Here is a 26,178-nt window from a genome sequence, read left to right on the forward strand (position 1 = left end):
CTGCGTAGAATTTATACTACGGAAGCCCACAAGGTTACAGTGCTTCAGGTTCGTTAATACGATTTAACAGCTACAATTTTAGAAATTCCTCATCTAAATGGAGCTTTAACTTTTAGTAGCACATATTTGGTAAATATTAGATAGAATTGGATAATTTTTAATCATAGTTGTCTATTGGGAATTTTACAACCAACCGATTCAATTATATTTACTGACAGCTATCCATGTAGCCCTAGCTTAAAACTTAACTCAGAGTTGGTGAACTCCCACTCCAGATTTGTATTTCAACCGCACACCAGTCTGGGGTATATAGAGAAATTGTCTTAAAATGTGTTTGGTCCTATCAATTTGTCACACAGAATTACATTGGTAATGGCTATGCCGTTCAGTGAGTGAGCATTTGTTTACTACAAACTGTATCAATATTTTTTCCCGAACAGGTTCAACTAGAACTGGAAGAGACCGAAGTCCAAGGGTCGAGTTACAGCCTCATCACGACAGTTCACATTTATCAGTTGGTTCGCTATCAAGTCACACCATCCTTCCAGGCTTTAAACTACAACTGTTCGAGCTAACCATGGAGGACTTGTGATAGATCTACGAAATAAAAGAACATCTTTATCTATAATGGGCAGTCGGAGGAACGGTTTTAAAAGGGAAAGTTTTATTCTCTCGGTGGATGTTGGAACAACGTCAATCAGATGCCATGTGTATGACAAGGAGGCAAAAATCAGAGGATCATGCACAAACAAGGTATTCACTGCTCTCTTTACATCTACAGAAATCTTTGAATACACACACACACACACACACACACAAACAAAAACCTGGTTCTTTCCAGCATATAAAAAATGTTTTCCATTAATCCTTCCTGTCAGATTGTCCTTGTATATCCAGAGGTGGGACATGTGGAAATGGACCCAGATGTACTATGGAAAGGCTTTATTGCTGTGGTCAAGGGAGCTGTGCAAGGTACAGCTGTACAACATTCTGTTAACACATCCACCTGCAACTGTACCAAGCGATTAGATTGGATAGAATTCATGTTATATGGGAAATATGTACTCTATTTAACAAATGCATGTCGTGAAAAAATGTCAACGCTACAGTAGACGTTAATGTCTAAAGTTACGGTTTTGTTTTGAAAGAGCAAAAGAATCATAAAGGGAGGCTGTAGGATGCTGTATCTGGTGCAGTTGTTTTGTTGGATTACAGTTACGAAATGTGAAGAACTGAATTGTTCACAATACATTAGAAAAAACCTTTTGTGGCATTACTAACATGCAAATTAGAGTAGTTTGGGTTTACAATGCCTCCCTGATTTTATTTCTAAATATCTTTATGAGTCTAAGCTTGTGTTGTTGTACTCATGACAGATGCAGGAGTACAAATGTCCCAGATAGAGGCCCTTGGCATCTCCACTCAACGAGCAACCTTCACAACTTGGGACCGGTAGATAAATATATATATTTTTTTTTTAAAAGAATTTAAAAAAAAATTTTTTTTAAACATACTACTTTTGTCTTTGCTCAAAAAGTCTCTACCTGGCCAAACACCGAGCACATAGACATTTTTCCATCCATGTTGATGCTCTGGTTTATTTTATTTCCACTTTGACAGGAAAACTGGAGTTCCTTTCCATAACTTCATCACCTGGCAGGATCAACGGGCTACAGACCTGGTGAAGTCCTGGAACACATCCTGTACCATGAAAGTGAGTCTGAGATGCAAAATCTTTACCTTTTTGTGTACCTTTTACTAAATAATTTTGGGAGTGAAAAGGCAAGAAATCAAATAAGAACTCAACTGTTACTGGAGGTTTTAAAGAGTAATACGTTCAGATATCATATATATAACACACCATGTCAAAGTTATAATAGAAGGGGGAAAAGGGTGGGTTTATACATTTTATTGCAAAGAATTTTGCAAACCATTTTTTCTAACTTAGAATAAACAGAGCTTGACTGTCAGCTCAGCTGTACAGTGTGCAGGTACTGTAAACAGTGTATGCAGGTGCTGCAAACAGTACTGAGAAGACTGACGAACGGAGTACAGTTATTTGTTTGTTAGATTACCTCAAGTAGCTCTTCCTGGGGGTATTCCAGAAAGCGGGTTTTGTGAGTTTGTTAACCCTGAGATGAGAGAAACTTTGAGTTTTCAGTTCCAGGAAGAGGCAACTTAAACTCTGGGGCTGTTACTGCGGTAAGTTACTCTGAACATAACCTGCTCGCTGGCAGGTTTGATAAAATAAAACCCGAGTTTATCCCCGTCACCTTCCTCCTGCTCAGCGGTTACACATGGGGTGTCCGTTTTGCCAAAATCCTGTTGATATTGAAGCGGAATTAATCCGAATAGCCTTGCGTCGGGAGAGAGTTCTTAGACCACAGATCGATAGATCGTCATTGCCAGACAAATATTTATATTGAGCGATACCGTTTTTCGTCTCGCTCAATCAACTATCTCAACAACATTCTCCGGCCATACATTTGTAATGTCACACACCACGGCTGTGCTCAGAACAAATCATCTACGCTGCTCTGTTTTAATGTAATAGCCAAGGTGAGTTGCAATCAAGTGCCTATGGGTAAAAGCAAATTATGCCCCACCTGTTTGAATGATTTTTGTCATTTTCAGTTGCTGCCAAGTGCACTTTACGCCTGTGAGATTGCAACTAAATGACAATAAAATTTAATTCAATGCCTGAACATCACTGTTTTCACCTGTCATATTATAAGACAGTGTGGTTAAATGTTACATGAATACTGCATTAACTTACGCACTGAACCCACTGCAGCTGTGTTGCTTTTCTTTCTAAAGATGTGCTCCTACTTCCATATGCTCGCTAGTGATGTGGCGTTTGAAACGAGGCCTCGGAGCATGTGTCGAGCAAAAAGGGGCGAGCCAGATGAAGCGTTGGTTCGAGGCTTGTATCGTTTCCATAAAAATCACGTGACTGATGACAAACGAGGCCTCGGATTCAGTGTACACGTCACTGATTCATTTTGAGCGTCACTATCGCATAAAAAGGGTTCGAACCTTGCGGCACTTCGAGGGTTTTGAGTTGGCGTTTGGTATTGTTGAGAGGTAGAGTGTGCGTTGGTTGTATCAGAGTTAGTGGTTAAGTTCAGTTATTATATCATCTATTATACTGCATTTAGAATATATCGTAATTAGGTTAGAATAGTGTTAGAATAGTTATATAGGATATGAACCCTCGTTTTTCGCGGGGGTTACGTTCCAAAAAGAACCCGTGATAGGCGAAATCCGTGAAGTAGTAACCTTTATTTTTTTTTTACAAATAACTACTGTAGGCCTACTGTAACATAATAATTTGAATCATCAATACGAACTGAAGGCTTCAAATTGCGGAGATCAGCACCGCCCCACCGCGACCCGAGTCATTGGATTAGAACGGGAGAAAATGAAAAATGATTATGAAAACAAAATACAAAAAGGCTACAGTAGGACAAATAGTGACTCACTGCTCTTCTGACTGAGCCGCTGCATCCTGACTCAGCGTTTTTTTTCTTCTAAAGTCCGCGGTGCAGGTGTGTTTTTTCGAGAGAAGAACATAGTTATCGGTAGTTGTTGTCGCTCTTTTTTCTTCTGGGCATATTAAACCGCAACGTTATTGACACACATTTTTTTAAATAAAAAACAATAACTTATATTTGTCTTGTTGCCCATACTGCTCTGTTACAGTTTATTCCTGACTCCCGGTCCCATAAGCACTTTCATACTCCCAGTTCCATAAGCACTGTAGTCAGTGTACATCATTGATATATTTCATTTGAGTGATCAACACCATAGCACTCAATAATACTTCCATATATGCAGTTTTCACACATTTATTTTCATTGAGACACAGTGACAACAATTGTTTATTTTATATTGCAGGATGCTCTAACTCAGGGTTAATTTAGTCTGTCATATATTCATTTTGCACAGCAGGTGTCACTAGAGAGACCGTTTCAATGAGGCTTCGGGTAATGAACCTTTTGGCGAACCTTTGGGCTGGAAAGCCTCATTGGTTCACAAAGCCTCATTTTGCCATCACTAATGCTCGCACTAGCACTTCCAATTCCAGCGGGGTGAAGTATGTTGAGTGTTTTTTTGCTTATGTCGCCACAGTGACTCGTAGTATCCGTGCTCCATTGATAATGGCTTTTTATTGTCGTCATGCATGTGCTTAAACCAAGGTGAACATACTCAGAGTTGATTGAACTAACACAGATCAGCTGTTCTGGAACCGGACTTTGAGTTTCCCATCTCAAAGTAAGTCAACTCAGAGTTCAGGGATAGACTCAGAGTTTGTTGAACCTCCTTTCTGGAATACTCCCCTGTTTTATAGTCTGTCAAGGGGGAAAAAAACGCTTGTTTTGGTGAACAGAGACACCACTGATAACATCTGAGATGGGCCTGTCAGCCAGCTGACAATATCACTTAGGTTCTAGATAAAATATTTGAACTTTGAATACAGTTATGTTGAGGATAAATTGTATGACTCTTTCATGTTGTATTTTTCATATTTTTCATATTATGTTTTTTCAACTATCTCAGGCAGTCCATGGTGTGATGAAGATGGTGTATTTCCTGACCCGGCAGAAACGTTTCCTTGCAGCAAGTCTCATTGTTTTTTCCACTCAACATGTCACCTTTCGCCTCGTCTGGGCACTGGCACATTACAAACAGGTGTGTGGAGATACTCTCTGAACCCTATGTTCAAAAGACTGTGGAAGGTTTTTAAAGGCTTCCCATGAAAGATCAATAACGGTTACATATAAGAAAGTCACTGACAACATAAATCAACAAATTTTTTGTCAAACTTGAATTGACAATCAGATACTGTGCCCAAATATTTGTAAATACAATTACTATTTTGTTTCCATGTATTATGCAGCTTTTAAGGCAGGTATATCTCTGTCTTAAAATGAGTGAGTAATTATTTAGTATTTTATACATTTAGATCATGGATTTCATCACACCATTTCACAAATATCAGCAGTGCAGAGCCATCATTGGTCTCTTCATTCTTAAAGGGATAGTTCGCCTCTTTTGACATGAAGCTGTGTGACATCCCATATTAGCAATATCATTTAGGAACATTGACTTACCCCCCGCTGCGTCCTGTGAGCCGAGTTCCAGCCGAGTTTTGGCGTTGACATAAGTAGTCCGGCTAGTTGGCTGGGGCTTAAAAAATAAAGCGTCTTGCTTCTCAAAACAATATGCGTTCAAAAGAGTAATACATTTGCATCACAAAATCGTCCATACAGAAAAAGTCAGACCTCACAACGCTTGGCACTATTTTTTCCTCCCTTGATATCAATGCGTTCAGCCACCTAGTGATAGCCGCACCTGTTACGGTGTTTACTGCTCGGAAGCAGGGGACTGCTCGGTCTGGACTTCGGTCTGCACAGTTTACATAGCCCGTAGTGATACAAAGGTAGAGAGAAATAGCGCCAAGGGATTGTGAGGTCTGACTTTTTTTGGTGAACGATTTTGTGAAGCAAATCTATTACTCTTTTGAATACATATTGTTTTGAGAAGCAAGACGCTTTATTTTTTAAGCCCCAGCCAACTAGCCGGACTACCTTCGTCAACGCCAAAACTCGGCTGGAACTCGGCTCACAGGACGCAGCGGGGGGTAAGTCAATGTTCATAAATGATATTGCTAATATGGGATGTCATGCAGCTTCATGTCAAAAGAGGCGAACTATCCCTTTAAAAACAGACAACTGGACTGTTTCATCAGAAACCCTTCTTGAGTCTGGTTCTGCCAGAGGTTTCTTCCTGTTAAAAGGGAGTCGTTTCTCTCCACAGTTTCCTCATGCATGCTCAGGATTATGATAACATTGGGCCTCATGCAAGAACCGTTCGTACGCACAGATTTGTACTTAAATCGTCCGTACGAGTGATTTAAGACAATTTGCGCATTCACCAATCTTTTCGTATTTTACGTTTTCTTTCAGGTACGAACAGAATTTACAAGTGATCCAGACCTGTCGTAGGAGTTTCGTAAAATAGTCCGCTGTTATTCCAATCAAGTTTGCTTGACTAATGGATTGTATATTTAATTACTTTGAAGAAAACATAAATAAATATACATTATACCCCATAATTATGCTGACATTATTCTGTTTGACTTAAAGCTGCAGTCTGCAGGATTTGTTGTTGTCATACGTAAAGTCCTAATTTTTGGCATTTTAAGAGTTTACATGATCTATCAGAACGCTTGAAGTTGAAAACGGTAACCTCCGTAGTCGCAAAATGCAAGAAATGCTTATTTTTTAACCGAAAAATAAAAAGTTATTGAACTTCCTGTCCCGCCCCATCAAAACACATGAGAACTCGTGCACGTCTACGTGCACGCCAGATGCGCGTACACGACTCCTCAGTCATCAACTCACCTGTCATTTGCGATCATGGAAGACACAGTAAGCAGACTAGCCCGTAATGAAGTTCAATAGTCTAGATAAATAAGCGTGGGGACGAGCCTACCTTGTATCGCGCGCGCACAATCGGTGATTGACAGGCAGCAGAGCCCAGCTCATAACCTGATTGGTTACCTTTTACCGGTCTGGTCTGCAATTTTGTAAACAAACCTGCTGGCTTTGGAGGGACCTAGCGGGACATATAGGGGACCTAGAGAACTCATTTTTTTTTGTATTGGGGTATTTAATGTACTACTTTCAGAATCCCCGGACAGTTCCAGGCATTATGCTTGAAAAAGAGTTGCAGACTGCAGCTTTAAATTGTGCACTAATTGAAGGTTCATTTGAATCTGTAACGGGAAGCACAGCGGCTATCTTGCTACTTTTGGATGCCTTAGTGCGTCAGGCTCTTGGAAGAGACCGTGTGGAGACAGACGAATGGCTGACATCGCGATTAAGATTCCCAAGGACTGTGCTGCTACAAATATGCAGCTTGCTAGAGCCACAACTCCAGAGAAAAACACGCCGATCAAACCCGATTCCACCACACGTCCAGGTCCTCACCATCCTTGGATTTTTGGCCACTGGAACCTTTCAGAGGGAGACTGGAGACAGATCAGGTGTGTCCCAGTCCTCTGTGAGCCGTGCGCTCCCCTTGGTCATCAAAGCTCTCATCAGTTTATCAACCATGGTACATCAGATTCCCACACACTGCTGTCCAACAAGTACAAATTAAGAGGGACTTTCATGCCGTGGCTGGACTGCCAATCATAATTGGAGCACGAGACGCATCTACGCATCAAAGCACCCGTGCTGTCGTGGAGCGCACTGAGCTGAAGGCCAGGTGGGGGGGCAAATAGCCCAGAGAAGGCATGCCAGATTTGCGCAATATTGCCGTGAACGGTCTCCTACAACCTGAACCAGCCCAGGCAGAACAGAAGGTGTGGTGCCAGGAGACCCCCCTCATGGACCACCCCATCAAAGTTTATTTCGGTGACATTGCGAACTACAGGTGACACAGAATTAATAGCACTCATAATTGCTTCCCATTTCTTGGCTTTAGCAGGTCCTGTAATTCCACTGCTGACACTGCTAAAAATGACAGATTTTCCTTTTTGGATCTCTGAAAACAGAACTTCAGTCTCAGAGCCCGTAAAGTTGTTCTTTTTGCGCCTTGATGCCATTCTCATGACTCAACACTCAACACTTCCTGGCACAGGAGAGAGGAAGCACAGCCTAATATGGTATTATTTTGGGCGTGGAGTATGCAAATCTACTATCCTCGTGCACGTGAACTTAGATACGCACAGGTGTGATTCATCATTTACGCAGGTCGTTTACACACTTTTTCCGAAGTTAAGAGCGTTTGTTGAATCTGACGTGGCGTGTTCGTACGAGACCTTCATACGAAAAAAGTAAGAGAAATTTAGAATAAAAATACGAAAATGTTCTTGCATGAGGCCCAATGAATTGAACTCCAATTGGCTTGAATTGGACTGTATTGATTGATTGAAGTGCCTTGAGATGACATTTGTTGTAATTTGGCGCTATATAAATAGAATTGAATTGAATTGAAACCAGATATTTGTTGTCCTGAAAACTCCTTCAGCTGTTCGTGTTGAAGATAAAAAGTAAGGGGGACACAACACAGTCCTGAGGTGGGCCAGTGCATTACATTACATTCATTCAGCAGATGCTTTTATCCAAAGTGACTTACAATCGCCTTTACCAGAACCTACTGCATCCTATACATTAAAAAAACATCCATCCATTTTCTATACCCGCTTAATCCAATTCGGGGGGGCCTGGAGTCTATCCCAGCTGCCATTGGGCGAAAGGCGGGGTACACCCTGGACAGGTCACGAGTTCATCACAGGGCCACATCAGAAAACCTAGAATAATAGGAATAAAATAAAAAGTTAATTTGGTAATTTAAAATGGGAGGCCAGTTTCACAGTTGAAATTTCGGGCTGCGTTTTGTTAAAAACTAAAGTAAATTATGCAATGTCATGTTGACTTCATGAGTGTTACCTTAACCATTTTACAGTTAACCCAAGAAATGATAAATATTGTTGGTCAGTCTTATTTTCTCTACTAATTGGTTAGTTCTCAGTTGTATTTTAGTGTTACTTTCGGCACCACCTTTCCCATCTTCAGAAGACTTGCAGTATACCTTTATGTATAGATGTTATATAGATGTATATATATATATATATTTCATAATTCTAAAGAGAATTTTGAATTAAAAATTCCAGCCATTAGCATTATATGCAATTCTGTTCATTTTCAAAGCAAACTTCTTGTGCAACAAACAATCTCAAGGGTCATCATTACATAACAACAGGGAGGGGCTGTACTATGAGATGGTCCTCCCCCTCACTCTTATCATATTTCTGTCTTTCTCCAGATTTGTCAAGCTATCGATGAGGGAAACTGCTGCTTTGGAACAATAGACACCTGGCTCCTTTTCAAACTCACGAAAGGTGGGTGGCATTGTTTATGCTGAGCCACCTCCATCTAAGCACAGTGTCTGTTGGAAATAGTGCAGTAATGGGTAATTTTGTTCAATGAATTGCATCTCCCAGAGTGTCGAACAGGATATTAAAGACCCAGACAGAGTGTTCTTTGTCTCTCCAATCCCCTTGCATGACTGAACAACTGAAATTTCTAAGGAATGTTTCACCTCACCCCCATGTGAGAGGTCGGAGTTGAAAAAAAATGAGCTGGACCTCATGCAAACGTTTTTTCTTACCTGGAAGAAAGTAATTTGCTGGTTTGTATTCCCACCTCTGTTTCAGGTCACATCCATGCAACAGATTGCTCTAATGCAAGTTCAACTGGAATTTTTGATTCCTATCAGGTCTGGTGAATATCCCAGTTACACACACTTTATTCTGGGTTTGTTGTCAGGGTCTTTTTTTTGTGTGTGTAGTTTTTTTTTTTTTTTTAATTCTCTGTCATGTGACTTGTTTCACAGATGTGTTGGAGTGGGCTTCTCTGCTCTCTTGTGTCTTTGCCTCCCTCTATTTTCCCGAAAGTCCAAAGCACAGGGTGAGTCAAAAATCTTGGAATGATAAGTAAAATTTGAATGGTTTTCTTATCTAGGAAAAAGTATTTTAAGGATACTCACGCAGAATGCAGAGGCGTCCACCAAGGCCAGTAGGCCTATTCTCTATGATATGCACCTGCACTAAAATCACTTTATCCACTAAAGGTGCACTATTTCATATTTCACTATTCTTATAGGTGCAATATTACGGACTACCTCCTGCTCTCACGTGTGTACTTAACTGTTTATAGTTTTGCTGCTGTTTATATCTTTCTTCTTATTTTTTTTTTTTGTGTGTTATACACTTATTTATTAGGCTTATTAAACCGGGACCTGAGATCTAATTTCGTGCCGTAAACATGTACATGTGAGCTGGTATGACAATAAAGAATCCTTGAATTCAAGTATGGAGGTTATGTCATTTAGGTTAACATAACTCAGCCATGTGACCTTCCATGATAAATGACCATAAACTATTTTCTAATCTTATTTTCGATGGATCAAGTCATTAATGAGAAATTACCCTGCTGTGTTGGCCGAACACTTTTAAAAATCAAAAATGCATCTGAATACTTTTATGAGGCTTATTAGTCTGTCCCAAATGTTTAGGGGACGGACTAACATTGGGGTACAAAAAAAATGTGTCCGAAGAGATTTTAGACCTTTTCATAAATTGCAATAAGGCAGAAATAGATTTCATTGACTGTGTTTAACTTGGCTTGATACAAGGAATTATCCATGTTGAAACTTGCCTGTGACACTGCAGTGATATGGGTCCAAACATCAGAGATAGATGGGTTCTTTGTTTGCCCATCTTTGAGCTTTTTTCCTAAACTGACCTTGTCGTGTTTAGCATACAGATAAAAAAATCACGCTGAGAATAGAACCTCTTTTATTCATTAATTACATTATACTCATTTAGCAAACCATTTTATCCAAAGCAACAAACAAATGAGGAACACATTTAGGGGTAGTGTGGGGTATTTTTTTTATCTTGCCTAATAATAATTCAACATGTGAGCTGGGGAAATTTGAGACCAAACCCATGACTCTCCCTTTAAAAAACGGCCACTCTGCCCCCTTAGTTACAGCCGGCCATTTCATTACCAAATGACTGAAGTTATCTTAACACTCGAAGTTAACAGTTGTCAACATGCTGGCCTTGATCCACTCAAGGTGTCATGAGACGGATACTCAGGCATTAAATGAGGAGGAAAAGACAATACAGTGAGAAATTTAAAAATTATTTTGCTTTCCTTTTGGTTGGAAATTACAGTTTAAGTCAGTGCAAAAATGATTAGTTCGTGTGGGTGATTGCTGCCTGAGCCCCGTCGGATTGAATGTTATCTGCAGTGATGGCAAAAACAACTTTGTTGACTCCATGCCACTTCACAATCTCATCAAACTGTCCCCTGATTTCATTTCCCAATTTGTACCATCTTACTGTGGGGCTGTTGTTAAAGCCTGATTCTTACTCGGCGCAACCGCGCAACTGTTCTGGCTCGAGAACCATTAATGACGTCATCGAAAGCGCCAGCCCCTTCACAGTTCCTTCAGCTCATAAGCGCAGTTTGCGCCGAGTATGCGTCACATTTGCAGTTCTCTCCAGACCAGCGGGCGTCAGCAGAGGCTGGCACATCTGATGTGGATGCTGAATGAATTTACTCTGGGTGTAGAACTGTATATGTATCTCAGAGCTAAGCGGCTGCGGCAAAAACAGAAGAGAAGGTGGAATGTTCGTCCTTTGCAAACAGACGAACTTTGTCAAACGTTGTCCTTTGGGACAACGTAGTCCCAGTGTAACTTCATAGACGTGTCGTACAGATGTTTGTAGAGGCGCACCCTCTCGGTCACCGCGGTCTCTGCAGTGTTCATGTTTCCTTTCTCTTGGTTAGCGGTTTCCGGTTGAGCTCGCGCGAAGTCAGAAAAAAAGTTGTGTGCGCGCCCTTGCGACGCGCGAGGATTTTTTAGCTTGCGACGGGGGGTGTGGCGGAATTTTGGGTCACGTGACCGTTTGCGCCATTTGCGACCAGCTAGTAAGAATGGGTCAAAGCGAGGATGCGCCGAGTAAGAATCAGGCTTAAGCCTGGTTTATAGTCGGTAACGCAAGACGCAATGCAAGACGCAAGACGCAACGCAAGCCCTTGCGCGGTTGCAAGCCCCCCCTTGCGTGCTTGCGTGTGTCACCTCAATTTTCTAAACTTCACGCAAGACGCAAGCGCAAGCCACTGGCTGTGGTCGAAACCGCCTACTACTTGATCGATCAGACAGTATGCAGAGCGTTTACACACAGTGCACTTCACTCCTGCCCGAGCCGAAATCAGCCGGCCTGAAAAGCTGATTTCCCTTAAGCTATAGGCTAAACTCTGTAAATATATAACTTTAGCAACATTTGAAACATTTTCAGGTGAGAAAGTAGTCGTTTAGACCCCCAAGGTGTTGAAAATCTGACAAAATACCGGCTATTTACAAGAAGAAGAAGAAGAAGCATGAATCTATGGAAGAGAGACTTACCAAAGAGCTCCTGGCGGTGAATTTCCTTTCATCGTAGTAGGCTTGTCATTGAAAAAACCCGCTACTCCACCTACTGTCCTGGCGGTGAATCGCCACGCAGCACACGCAACCGCCGACAAAGCAAAATGAAGTATAAACGTCTCGAGCCATTAAAGGATAAGACCGGTTTTTTGACATTGGGCCCTTGATTTCACATTATAACATGATGTTCTACTCACCCCTGCTTGTTGTTGGTAATTTGGAGCTGTTCCGAAGATATTCGAGAGGCGTCTGGCTGCTCTCTTGAGATATTCGGCCATGAAACGGTTTCCTATGGGCAAGTTTATACAGGCACAAAATATTGCTGTTTATAATTTATTAATTACTGTACACTAGCACTGATAACGTGGAGGTGCGTCGCTTACTTAAAAAAATCCGGGTTACTAATTTTGAATTTTAGCCGAATGAATAAATAGGCAGCCGGTCTGTGGGCTGTCTGTGGTAGTAGCACGATGAGGACGTCAGTAACACCCACTTTACGACAAAAATTCCAAATTACAGTAACCCGGATTTTTTTAAGTAAGCGACGCACCTCCACGTTATCAGTGCTAGTGTACAGTAATTAATAAATTATAAACAGCATAGTTTGTGCCTGTATAACGTTGCCCATAGGAAACCGTTTCATGGCCGAATATCTCAAGAGAGCAGCCAGACGCCTCTCGAATATCTTCGGAACAGCTCCAAATGACCAACAACAAGCAGGGGTGAGTAGAACATCATGTTATAATGTGAAATCAAGGGCCCAATGTCAAAAAACCGGTCTTATCCTTTAACATACGCGCAAGACGCAAGGGCAGTTAAAAGAAGTATAGCCTTAACTGTCACTTATATATGAGGTGTGACCCAGCTCTATCATTTGTTCGTTGTTCTGTTGTAACCCACCGCTGTGTTTTATTATTCTGTCTAATAAGCAATTAAGTGTGTTGATTAAAGTGTAACCATTAACTTGAAATTCTGTGTGAAATTTACAGTGACTTTATCTAAACCTTCATTTCAACACTGAAAAGGTGACATTTCTAAAGAAAGCTTTACTGTGAACTAAACGACACATTTCAGCATAGATGTCATGATGTTGTTGTTCTCGGTCCTGTTCCTGCAGTTTGCCTTCAGACCACAGTGCTGATAGTGTGTGAGATAATGCATCATATCTGGTTTCTCTTTCATGGTGCATCAGACATGACTTCGGCTCCACTGACCCATCAATCTTCGGAGTGTCCATTCCCATAATGTCAGTGGTGAGTCAGCATCTTGGCTTCATACATTCTATTATCTGCCAGCATGTCACAATATTTTGTAATATAATAATATAAGGATGTTTCAGAGTTGTTTAGCCAATCAGCTGCAGTTAATATGTCACTCATTATAAGAATCTTGAAAAAAAATGAATTAGAATTAAAACAGTTTGACAAAACTTTGGTATAAAAAGCACTAGTTACTTAGTGAAAGCTCTCACTATCCCTTCTCATCCTTATAAACACTTATCCTTATTCTTCCAAGAAAGGATATGTGTTTGACATTTTAAAGGAAAATTCCACAATGTTTTTCTTTTCCCTGGGTGCTGTCATCTGCTGTATCAGGGGTGTTGATAGGCCCAAAAATCAAGGCAATCTGGCCCATTTTGAGGAAAAATGCCTTGACTGGCAACTTGTGAATAGCTCTGGTGTAATGTAGCAAGGCGATTAAGTATAGCTTGTATTAGCAACTGGCAACCTTGGAATATTACTATATGTGTTGTGATAACATTACAGAGAGAATATCTGTAGAGATTTACCATTTTTATGGTCCCTTTCTGTGGGTCTGTTGTTTACACAGGTGAGCATGTGTAAAGTTCATCAAATGAAAAGTCACCTTTAATCTGATCAGACCTGACCAATGATCATAGCCCCAGACACGGAGAAATCACCAGCATTAATCTGGTTTCACATGCTATGGCTGAATATTTTCAACTATTTGAATGAAGAGTTCGAATTTTAATGACCCTGTTTAGTTGAGCCAGAGAATACATAACAAAAAACATAAGAACACACACATGAACTCTCTGAAATTAAAAAAAAAGGTAGACAAAGAGAAGCAAAGTGGAGCAGTGTATTTCTGAGGGAAAAGGTCCTCTGATTATCATCTGTCCCTATTTAACTCAAAATAAGCTTTTGCAACCCGCAGGAAGCATTTCGTAGTTCGCACTGTGAGAGGCCGTCTCTCCTCTTTTCTGTGTACACACAGCAGGAACTACAATCAATTTTAGTTTTTTATAGGGTCTTTTTTAGCTCCTACAGTGAGCAGAAGCTTCCCCAACATGACAAAACTGTACAGTGATTGGTCCAGATGAAGTAGGTTTATGGTGATTGGTTGAACATACGATCGCAACAGCGGAAACTGTCTTTAAATTTGGAAAAAAAACAAAAAAAACAGAAGTAGATACACAAAAATATAATGTTCACTGCAAACACAAAGAGCATTCTACAGACTGGTGTGTTCTTTCGTAGCACAACTAGCCACAATTACGGCACGTACCAGTCCCCTAATGGTAGTCTGTGAAAACTGCCTGAAATGTGGCTTGACATTTAGTTGCCAAAGTTTGGAAAATAAAAAACCTGAACCACTGTATGTTTGTAGAAAGCAGCATTTTGTAACACCCAGTCCTCCCAGAGCAGCTGTCTCTGCTGACTGTTATCTGTTACTCGTTGTTTTCAGACACTTGTATTAACAATGTTACTCTGAATGTGGTGCATCAGGTTGCGTCTGTGAATGCCTTTCATCCAAATTCACTGGGTCAAAAATCACAGACTAATTCTTTCCCTTAGAATACTTGAAATCTTTCAAAAACAGACCAACAGGAAAGGTGACAGTTTCCACTAACCACAGTGCTTTTCACTTATCAAAGACTTATAGACCTACTGCCACTAACATTTTCTTCTGTAGATGGCGGACCAGCAGGCAGCCATGTTTGGAGAGTGCTGCTTTGATGTTGGTGATGTAAAGATCACCATGGGAACAGGCACCTTCATGGACATCAACTGTGGGAGCAAACCACATACGTCTGTAGCAGGTTACAAAACAACACACGCATTTAGATGTTATCCCATTTGCCCATACAGGCTTATTGAAACCTCTCGACTCCTCACCGCAGGTCTGTATCCTCTTGTTGGATGGAAGATCGGCTCAGAGTTGATGTATCTGGCGGAGGGAAATGCAGCAGACACAGGCACTGCCATCAAGTGGGCGCATGAGCTTGGTGAGCAGTGAGGTGTACGCAGCAGCTGCGGCTGGTAGTGGAAAGAATTATTTGACGGTGTGAAAACGTGGCTTAGTTACGTTTTTTAAAACTGCAAAAGTACAACTCTGGAATGGTGCGAGGCTGTTCATGACACAGTCTTCTTTGCATAGTGACTTACAAATTCACAGGTTGTGTGTGACGCCTCTTGTGCGTTGTTGCAGAGCTCTTCTCTGACGTCCGAGAGACCAGTGCTCTGGCTTACAGTGTCAGCGACTCAGATGGAGTGTGCTTCGTCCCTTCCTTCAGTGGCCTGCAGGTAAATACGGTGCATGATTCTAAAAACATGTAAGAACACACATGATTCAGGTAAATACTATGTTGTAGTTACCATTTAGTTTGACTCTCTCTGTAACATAGTTGTCTCTTTTTTTTTTTCTTCTTTCTTCTTTCCTTTGCAAACGGGCCCTTGTAAGTGTTTTCTACAAATCAATTTTCCTGTGATCGTATAAAGAACTGTACAGTAACCAAGCAGCGGTCTGTGGTCAGTGTGGCCGCAGTCTTTGCCAATCTGAGTTTGTTGCAAAAAGATTTAAAGACTGTTTCATAAACTTTCTAACCTTTTTATTATATTGTAGACATTTGATGCATTTGTGTGTACACTTCATTAAAGGCTCCTCTGAATGATCCTAAAGCATGTGCTTCCTTCATGGGCCTCAAACCTTCGACCACCAAAAGCCATCTGGTCCGCTCCATTCTTGAGTCTGTCGCCTTCAGGTAAATCACTTTGCAAACACAGTTTCTGTTTCAACATCCTCACATTTTATTCTCATTCGTTCTAACGGATAGTCTCTCCTTTAACTCATATTTGTCTTTTAAGAAACAAGCAGCTATACGAGACGATGCTAAGAGAGACTTGCATTCCCATCAAAAAGATCAGGTACGTCTTTTGTTTTTTTTATCCGCTTTGCTAGTTAAAGAATGTCTGATTACAGTCATGGAGTTTTCTGTTGAGAATACATACAACTGTCTACAAAAAAGCGTATTGGAAGTTTCACTGGGCACTTTCTTTCTCCCCATCTCAGGGTGGATGGCGGCGTTTCCTCCAATGACTTCATCATGCAGCTGACCGCAGATCTGTTTGGTAGAAAAGTAGTCAGACCCCAACACCAGGAGATGTCTTGCCTGGGGGCCGCTTTTGTTGCTGGGCTTGGAGTGGGTATGCAGTCACACTCATGACATACACACATACATTTTCCCAGTGTTGTGCCTATTGTCAACACGTTGTTGTGAGTTACACAAAAACATCGGTATTTACCTTGGGGGTAATCAGAGTCAGCCACATGTGCTCCCACCACCCCAGAGAGAGCAGTGTCACCCATAGTTGCGCCGACTCTCTGTTCAAACAGAGTCGGTCACCCCCCCCACCCGCCTGTTTTGGCCACACTGCGGCGATGGGCAGCCAGTCTCCGCTTCGCATCCACCTTAATGTGGGATCACTTCTTCTTCACCTCTGCTTGTGTGCACTTCTCAGACCCCACAGCATTGACAACCTCGCACACGTTCTCCCACCCAATCATCTTACGTTTGCTGCTTATGCCGAGGACAGCGTGCCAAAGAACACATTTTTGCGGGCCTCCACTTCAGAAAGTAGCGCCGACATCTCGCTTTCCATGAAGTTCTTCTTTTTTCCCGTCTTACTCATTCTTTTTTCTTTATTTTCTGATCGTACAAAGAGGGGAATTGCAGGTGCAGGGCTGGGAAGGTCCTGATAACTGAATAATAAATGGTAAATGGAATGTACTTGTATAGGCAAGGCAAGGCATCTTTATTTATATAGCGCATTTCATACCACAGGCAACTCAATGTGCTTTACATAAAGACAAGGCATTTAAAAGATAAAAATTAAAACACAGTTAAAAGCAATCAAAGAAGAGGGCGAAAAATAAAAATATAAAAAAATAATCATTAATTAATTAATTTAAAAGTGAAGAGTGCAGATAAAATACTTTCAGGTGTCATATGCACAGCTAAATAGAACTGTTTTCAGCCTGGATTTAAACATTGTCAGAGTTGAGGCCTGTCACATCTTCTGGAAGATGTTAGGAGCATAAAACTGAAACGCAGCCTCACCTTGTTTCGTCCTGACTCTGGGCACCAGCAGGAGACCCCTCCCTGAGGTTCTCAGAGCCCGAGTTGGTTCATATGGCTCTAACATGTCAGAGATGTACTTTGGCGCTTGACCATGAAGAGACTTGTACACAAGCAGAGCTGTTTTAAAGTCTATTCTCTGAGCGACAGGAAGCCAGTGCAGAGACCTGAGCACTGGACTAATATGGTCGTATTTCCTGGTTCTAGTCAGGACTCGAGCAGCAGCATTCTGGATGTACTGCAGCTGTCTTACAGCCCGTTTAGAGCCCAGTGAGCAGGCCGTTACAGTAGTCTAACCTGCTGGAGACAAACGCATGGATCAGTCTCTCTAAGTCTGGTTTAGACACTATTCCTTTGATTCTGGCAATGTTTTTTAGATGGTAAAAAGCTGCTGATGTTACTGATTTAATGTGGCTGTTAAAGTTCAGGTATGAGTCCAATATTACCCCGAGATTTCTGACTTGATTATTAAGTTTAAGAGAGAGAGTCTCAAGGTGACTGATAACACTTTCTCTTTGTTTCTGTGGGCCACAGACAATGATTTCAGTTTTTTCTGAGTTTAGCTGGAGGAAATTGTTTTGCATCCACACACTGATCTGTTCAATGCAGTGACACAATGTATCTACAGGCCCGTGTTCTCCTGCTGTCAGTGACACGTAGATCTAAGGTGCCATTTATACTAATCTGTTTCTATATCGTTTCTATCGCGGATGCACTGTCCATTTACATTAAAATACCTGAATACGACTTCATAGGTTGAAGGATTCAAAGACGCCGGAGCCCACGTAAGCATTCGCATACGATGCTGATTTTAGCAGTTGTAAACGGTGAGAAACGAGGATCCGCAGTGCAAGTCGTACATGGAGCGCCGCTTTTGGGTTAGACCGGGAAGAAGCAACGCATGGTGGGACAATTTCGTGGACCAAGTTGTTGTCGCCGAAGAATGGCGCGAGAACTTTCGAATGTCCAGAGCAGCCCTGATAAATCTGTCCGAGCGACTACGTCCACAGCTGGAAAAGAAAACAACAAGAATGAGACGGCCCATCGACGTTTTTACCAAGGTTGCTTGCACCTTATACTACCTGAGTGATGAAGGGAGACTACGGAAAACTGCAAATGCCTTTGGACTTTCCCGTCCAAGTGTCTCTCTCATCATTCGTCATGTGTGTAAGGCAATATGCACCTGTAGGTCGTGTTTTCTAAGCAGTTGCGCATGCTCCAGATGCAAGGGCGATCATGTGATGTGATGGCTGATTAGTCATGTGACTAGCGAATCAGCCGATCCCCGTTTCAGAGTAAACAGTTAGGCTTTTATTGAGAGGACAGCAACTTTGTGTGTAAATGTAAATAGTTTGCAAGACGCCGACATGAAGAAATGGTGAAATGAATTAATGTAAACAGAGCCTGAGTGTCATCTGCATAGTTGTGGTAGGACACATTATAGCTGCGTATTAGCTGGCCTAATGGAAGCATGTACAGATTGAACAATACGGTTCCCAGGATTGACCCCTGGGGAACCCCACAGGTCATAGCCATTTGGTCTGATACACAGTTACCAATTTCAACAAAACATTTCCTGTCCTCCAGATAGGACTTGAATCAGTTTAAAGCACGACCAGAGATTCCCACCCAGTCTTCTAACCTCTGTAATAAGATCGCATGGTCAACTGTGTCAAAGGCAGCACTCAGGTCCAACAGAACTAAGACTGTGACTTTACTTTACTTGCATCTGTGTTCAGGCGGATGTCATTTGTCACCTTGATCAGAGCTGTCTCAGTGCTGTGGTGGGGCCTAAAGCCTGATTGGAAAGTATCAAAAGCATTGTTAGACAGGAGAAAGTCACTAAACTGTTGGTATACAACTTTTTCTAGGACTTTGCCTAAGAATGGCAGGTTTGATATGGGCCGGTAGTTGTTCAGGACTGTGGCATCAAGATTGCTCTTCTTTAGAAGGGGCTTGATGACAGCGGTTTTTAAGGCCTTTGGAAATGTTCCAGTCTGGATTGACATGTTGACTAGATGAGCGAGTTGTGGTAACAAACTGCTCAGCACAGACTTTAGGAATCTAGTGGGCAACTCATCAAGGCAGCACGTTGATGAACTCAGACTGCAGATGATCTCTTCGACTGTTTTGTCAGTAACAGGTGTGAAATGTGTCAGCTCTAGGTGTCTAGCTGGCTGCAGAGTAGTTATTTGTGTTGTGGAAATTATTGCATTCTTAATGCCTTGAAGTTTGTCATTAAAAAATGTTGCAAACTCATTACACTTGGATGTAGAAATGAGTTCTAAAGGCAGTGAAACTGGAGAGTTTGTTCATCTGTTTACTGTAGCAAACAGGACACGAGGGTTGTTACTGCAGTTTTTGATGATTTCAGAAAAATAACTCTCCCTTGTTCTACGCAAAGTCTGGTTGAACACACATAGCTTTTCTTTGTAAGTCTCATAATGAACCTGGAGCTTTGACTTGCGCCATATCCGTTCGGCACTCCCTTTTCTGTACCCTGACCGACTCTTCTTTCCTCCATGGCGCCCTTTGCCTACTTTTAACCATTCTAACCTGGACAGGAGCAATGGTATCCAAAACATTTAAGAGACTTGATGTGTAAGAGTTCAACAGATCATCAACATTAGAACACGGGGTGTTCTCAAACCTAATCATTTCCATAAACTGTGTCCCTGTTCTGTCATTTATGAGTCTTCCCCGAACAACTGCAGACCCAACTGCTGGTTTGGGTGTAACAGACAGGTCGAAGAAAACACAGAAATGATAAGATAAAGCAACATCGACGACATCCACGTTTGAAATAACAACACCCCTTGAAATGAGCACATCTAGAGAGTGCCCTCTGTTGTGGGTGGGCTCAGTCACATACTGAGTTAGACCAAACATTTCAAGGACAGCAGTGAGCTCTTTAGCTTGCTTGTTATGGGCTACATCCACGTGCACATTCAAGTCCCCTGTTATGACTAAACAGTCAAAAGCAGTGCACACAATTGAAAGTAGTTCAGTAAAATCATCAATAAAACAATTCTGTGGTGGTTTATAAATGGTGATATAAAGTATGGAAGATTGTTTTATCTCCATTTTGAATGACACATACTCAAATGATGAAAAAAACCCAAATGACAACTTGTGGGTGGGTATATTGTCCCTGAACATGGCACAAACACCCCCACCCCTCTGGTTTTCTCATGTTTCAGACACAAAATTGAAGTGAGGTGGACTAGACTCAATCAGGACTGCATTTGCTGTGTTTTTGTCGAGCCATGTCTCAGTTAAAAACATAAAATCAAGATTGTGAGAGGAAATAAAACTATTTATCAGGAATGATTTGTTACTTAAAGATCTGACATTGAGTACTGCGTGTTTGAGATTAGTTATAGTTGAACTGGACGCTGTGTTCTTGCAAGGGATATGGATAAGATTTCTCTGATTGGACAGTCTGATTGTCCCTCTCTTCACTCCATCCTTGGACCTCTGGTTGAGATGGTGTTTACCAACACAGAGGCCCTTAGCGTCCTAGACAACAGCATTGACGCTGTTGGAAATGACAACTGTGGGCACCGGTGGTGGGGGCCAAGCTGGGGGGGCTTTGGTCGAAGGAGTAGGCTGGGGAGGGAGAGGGGCTCGATGCTTCTTTGAGGATAGAATTCTTGATCTTGCCATGTTTGGCGTGAGAGGAACCATTTTAATCCCTGATTTCACCAAGCTTTCAAGGTGATCAGAAAATCTCCTGGGTGACGGTGGAGAAGAGAACGATGGTGAAACATCTCTGGAGGGTGTAGATGCAGCAGGTGGGTCCCAGGCCTGTGGTGAGGGCCATGGTGAAGGTGATGGAGGAGCTGCTGATTCCTGTGTTCGGGATGCTGCTGTGGCTGCTGTGGCTGAATCCTTTGCTGGGTCCTTGGGTGGCGAGGCAGGAGCTCTTCTCTCACTCCTCTTCTCTCTCTGCAGCAGCACAGGACCCGGTCCTGGCCCTGGCCCATTCTGATGCCTCAGAGCGTGGAGGAGATTATCTGTCAGTCGTCTCACTCCACCTCTGTTCAGGTGTGGGCCTTTTCTTTGAAACAGATCATCTCTTTGCCAGAAAAGATTAAAGTTCTCAATGAAATGCAGTCCTCTGGACTCACAGACTTTGGACAGCCTTGTGTTCAACTGAAGCAGCCGGCTGAATTTGTTGAACCTCCTGTCGATGTTTGGGAGAGGTCCACTTATGAATGTTGGTATTGTCACTTTATCAAGACTCTCAAATAGTTTCTCAAAGTCTTTTTTTAAGATTTCAGACTGATTCTCTCTGATGTCCACTGCACCAACGTGCACAATCAGCTGTTTTACCCGTTGGTGTTTTGCCAGCACCTCAGGTAGTAATCTTGTGATGTCAGAGACAGTGGCACTTGGATAGCTGCATGTAACCATTCTGTTTATGTTTATATTAGATATGGCTCCGTCTCCAAGCACAAGAGTATCTTTGACCTTGACACTCGGCACAGTTTCTCTGTCCATCTGCTGCTTTGTACCGTCTCTCTGTCTGTTACACTCAGTCACATTTGGCTCTGACAGTGGTAAAAATCTGTTTGTTAACTTTATTCCGGGTGATGTTACATGTCCTCTGTTGATACCAACAGTTTGACGTTTCTTCGGCTTAGCACCAAGTCCATCATACGTGTCTTTACAGAGTCTTGGAAAAGACACAGTATCATATAGCTTTAAGTTGGAGGTAGTGTTTTTTTCACCCTTTCCTTTGGAAGTAAATGTGGACTTCTTACAACTGGATTCCATTGGGAGCGTTTCATGAAATCCTTTCTTGTAGCGTCCAAATTTCTTGTTGATATATCCGACAGCTTTCACAGGGCATGTTGAAAGGATTGTTGTTGCTGTAGTCAGATAAGTTGTAAAAAGAATAAAAATGATATAGTCTAGCTGACCACTCAAAACGCTTCTAACACTAAATGCCACATTCACACACACTCATACAACACGTCTGTACATAACTACGTGCTTTCTAACCATTCATACACACATTCATAGGTAGGCAACGTGGAGTTCAATGTCTTGCCCAAGGACGCTTCGACATGTAGCAGAGTCGATCCACCGACCTTCCGATTGATGGGCGACTGCTCTTCCTCCTGAGCTACAGCTGCCCCTGTAACAGGTTCATAATAAAGTGAACCTGAAGACCAAGGGTTCTTAGTTCGGAGGAAAGAAAATTGAACAGTTTTTCTACTAATTTGAGTTATTAATCAGCTACATACAGCTCAGTACCAAATTCTGAATCTATAGGGCCTTGTACATGTGTCATTCAGTCTTTGACTGTCTCTGCAGGCTTCTGGAAAACCCGTGAAGAGCTGAAAAAGCTGCAGAGTACAGACAAGGAGTTCCTGCCCCGAGGAGCAGCTACCGAGGGTGCAGTCAGCCCAAGTCGGGAGTACATCCCTGTCCTCCAGAGCTGGGAGAGAGCCCTGCGGCGCTCTATGAACTGGTACAAGCCCTGACACTAGACGCACGACACAGGGAGATCCTGGGGTTGAATAAAAACATGTTGTGAAAATAGATGGTTAATTTTAAACTTGTGTATAGGACTAACAGCCATTAGCTGTGGTTTTCGATTAACTTGATTGTAATTTTTCATGAATCCTGGTCCACATACTGTAAGACATGCCAAGAAGCTTCTGGTGATGGTGACTTGGGTGGCCTGCATAATCCTTACCAGCAGTTAGTCTCATTCAGGGATGTGCGCAATTTCTTTTTCTTTATTGAAAAGTAAAACACAGCTTCGGATCATGTGTGCTGACATAATGGCAGAGCTCTGGTTAACTGGAATTAAAGGTCAGATTTGATGCAGCACTGAATGAATGCCCACATGCTACATTTTGACAAGTTTTTTTCACATTGGAGCTATTAAATAGGAGCATGTTCATTCATTTCTGATCTGTAGAAACATATGCATTCTATTATTTCGTTGGGTGTTTTTTTTCCCCCCCAGCTTAAATAATGTTTTACATCTTTCCACATGAGGGCGCTAATTACTGGCTTTACTGCTTTTTAGTTCATGAGCTCACCATGGCAACCATGTGCCAAATGTTAAAAAGGGGACTGGCTGAAATTGTTAATATGAGATTCACACATGTTCACTGGTTCAATAAAAAAAAAAGTAGAGGAAAGAAGGAAAATTGACACTTCTGTTTAGGACACATCAAGACTAACGTTTTCTATATTTTTATGGTGATGCTTATGCGGGATTTATCATGTTCGTTTTTAATTGGCCTTTTAGAGAAAATGTTGACCTGTTGAGAAAACCATTTTTGTTTCTTTCTTTAAATCTGGAGCAGCGTCATTTCACAAGCACAATTTTTCTGTATATGTTATAGAACTAAATGCAGTTATTATACCTGGAAAGATCAGTCACGGTGTTACTAACTGTCACAACAGCTTCTCAGTATTTAAATTTACTTTCTCTGCTTTAACTCAAGTTTACATCAATACTGTCTGTCATTGATAGAAATGGTTTCGGTATTCTTGATACAGAACATCTCCACTGGCGATTTTTTTTTTTTTTTTTTTTTTTTTTTTTTTTTTTTTTTGGAAAAAGTATTAAAATAGACTGATAGAAACTCATGTAAAGTGTCCAAATTTGCTCAAAAGTAATTGCAGGTTGCACTTTTTTTAGGGGGGGGGATCAGGGATTTGTTTGACAAAAAAAAAAATCGGAAACAAAAAAGAGACGTGTCCAGATTTTCTATGATTATTTTCATTGTCTGTCTATGCTGTGTTCTTCTTTCAGTCATTTATCATCATTTGTTGTTGAATTTTCCCACGGGAAGCAGCCATGTTGATGTCATATGTGTCTCTTACTTGACCTGATGAACTCTGATGACATTCCAGAAAACTCAGATTGTTCTGTAATGATGTGTTCCTGCACCCATGTGACACAAATGACTACAGAGAGAAACTGTGAATCTCTTGACTCGTACCTCTTGCTGGGAGTTGTTCAATTTCTGTTACATAATGATACTTTTCATGATGTTGAAGTTATCACTTTACATCAAAATAACACTTTAGATTGTTGTGTTTGAGGCTTTGTAACACTTGAACACATTCAGATTTGGAATGGCACAGGTTAGCCCAAACATTTGGGACGTAACTTAACATTTGTGTAATGATTTATTTTTATGTTGTATGTTGTGAATGAGCTGTTATTAAAAGGTGAACCATCAGCCATTGGTTGTGGTGATATGGGTGTCTCGTACATACACAGGTGTATACTCGTATACAGTACGCATACGCTACAGGAAGTGTTCACCTGCTGCCTCGTCCATGGAGAATCATCAGAAACAGACTGTCACATGTGTCTGCAGATTGAGTCGCATTGATGTGAGGGTTGCTATGGCAGCTCACAAATGAAGTGACTGAGAACAAACGGGGTGTGTATTCCTGCTCATGGTGCTGGTATGGTGAAGGGGGCGCTAATTGAGTGCACTAAAGGGGGCTTTCCTAAACAATGGGAGGATTGTGTGTCTGTTCCCACAGACAAAGAGCATAGTTGAGTTTAGTGTAAATCACATGGCTCCAAACAGTATATCTTTTCTGCGTAACCCCTCACCCACCCGAGCACTTCCTCTGGTGGAGCTGTCCATCTGGACTTCCTCACTTGAATATGAGCAGTTTTTTTTTTTTTTTTTTGCCAAAGCTCTTGGCCTGCAGTGGAATGCCTTCACAGGGAGAAATGTGCCGGAGTGTGTGAGGCAGACGGGAGTAGCCCATGAATCAGTGCTGGCTGCTCTCACACTAAAAAATTTAAAATGTGTGTGTGTGTAAGGATCGTGCTGCATTTTATGAGCTGTGGAGAGCCCTGCTTTCCAACAAATTCAAACCGACAGCAGGAAGTAAGTGTGGTGCAACCATTACTCCCCCTCCCCCATACGAACTGAACGCCGCTCATTATATAACTCCCTCTTCTATTTTCTCTCTTTCTCAGTGACACACTGGGATTGTTCGCTGTAAGTTAAGCTTTTGGCATCATTTTCTCCCTTCCTTATCAATCTCCCCTCCTGCTGAGGCATCCAGCTGCTCTTTCTGTCTGTTCACTTTATTCCAGTTGAGCTCCGGTAAAGCAGACCTGAAATGAAATGCGTTTACCTTATTCCCCCCATCGAAACGTGTATTCTCCGTTAACTTTGACGCATGTTTCAGTGATCCACTCTGCATACACTCAGTCTCACAAACACACACCGGCGCACTCTAGTTTCAGCAGTGCTCGATTGCCATAGCAACAGGGAACTGGCGAGGGCCCCAAAAATCTGTTACTAGTAGGTTCACAATTAATATCCTCAATGACTACAAATACTCTGATGGAGTTTTTTATGATCTTTGGGAAAAAAAAAAAAAACAGCAACGCCTGCTGTATTTATCAGCGTGTCCTTGCCTGTCCAAACAGCCTATAGGACTGGATGTTGATTTAGTGACTCACTGCGTTGGACTTGACTGCAGAAGAGGTCAATCTACATTAAATCAGGATGCCAAACCACAAAAGACGAAAAATATGTGAGTATGTGCACTTTGGGTAACAGTACTTGACAAATGTGCATGATGTGCGTGCTTTCGTGTATTTGCTGAAATAATTAGGAAATTCGTGTAAAATGGAGATTCCGCTCTCTACCCAGAGACCTGCAGCCATTAGAATATAATTTTTGACCACAAAGATAATTTTTGCTCTATTTAGAATTTATGCGCTTAACGGTGAGTCTGTGTGCGTCTCCCAATCATCAGCCAATGTAAATCCATCT

At 41.7% G+C, this 26,178-nt stretch overlaps 1 protein-coding gene across 2 annotated transcripts; it reads left to right on the forward strand.

Moving 5' to 3' along the window:
• The first annotated feature begins 5 nt into the window (after window positions 1-5).
• gk5 (glycerol kinase 5) lies at window positions 6-24,609 on the forward strand. Of its 2 annotated transcripts, none has more exons than XM_075484037.1 (17): window positions 6-48; window positions 441-753; window positions 879-972; window positions 1,377-1,452; window positions 1,621-1,714; window positions 4,561-4,692; window positions 8,839-8,914; window positions 9,230-9,291; window positions 9,409-9,482; window positions 13,208-13,268; window positions 14,953-15,079; window positions 15,161-15,265; window positions 15,469-15,563; window positions 15,918-16,021; window positions 16,125-16,184; window positions 16,330-16,463; window positions 22,718-24,609. In XM_075484037.1, the coding sequence occupies exons 2-17, from the start codon at window positions 628-630 to the stop codon at window positions 22,885-22,887; spliced, it is 1,590 nt and encodes a 529-aa protein (XP_075340152.1). In that variant the 5' UTR covers window positions 6-48; window positions 441-627; the 3' UTR covers window positions 22,888-24,609. The 2 variants fall into 2 exon arrangements, with proteins under 2 accessions (XP_075340152.1, XP_075340153.1); XM_075484038.1 differs by lacking the exon at window positions 6-48 and adding an exon at window positions 256-305.
• Window positions 24,610-26,178: the final 1,569 nt, after the last annotated feature.

The sequence above is a fragment of the Odontesthes bonariensis genome, chromosome 14 (genome assembly GCF_027942865.1).
Source record: "Odontesthes bonariensis isolate fOdoBon6 chromosome 14, fOdoBon6.hap1, whole genome shotgun sequence".
Taxonomy (NCBI): Eukaryota; Metazoa; Chordata; class Actinopteri; order Atheriniformes; family Atherinopsidae; genus Odontesthes; species Odontesthes bonariensis.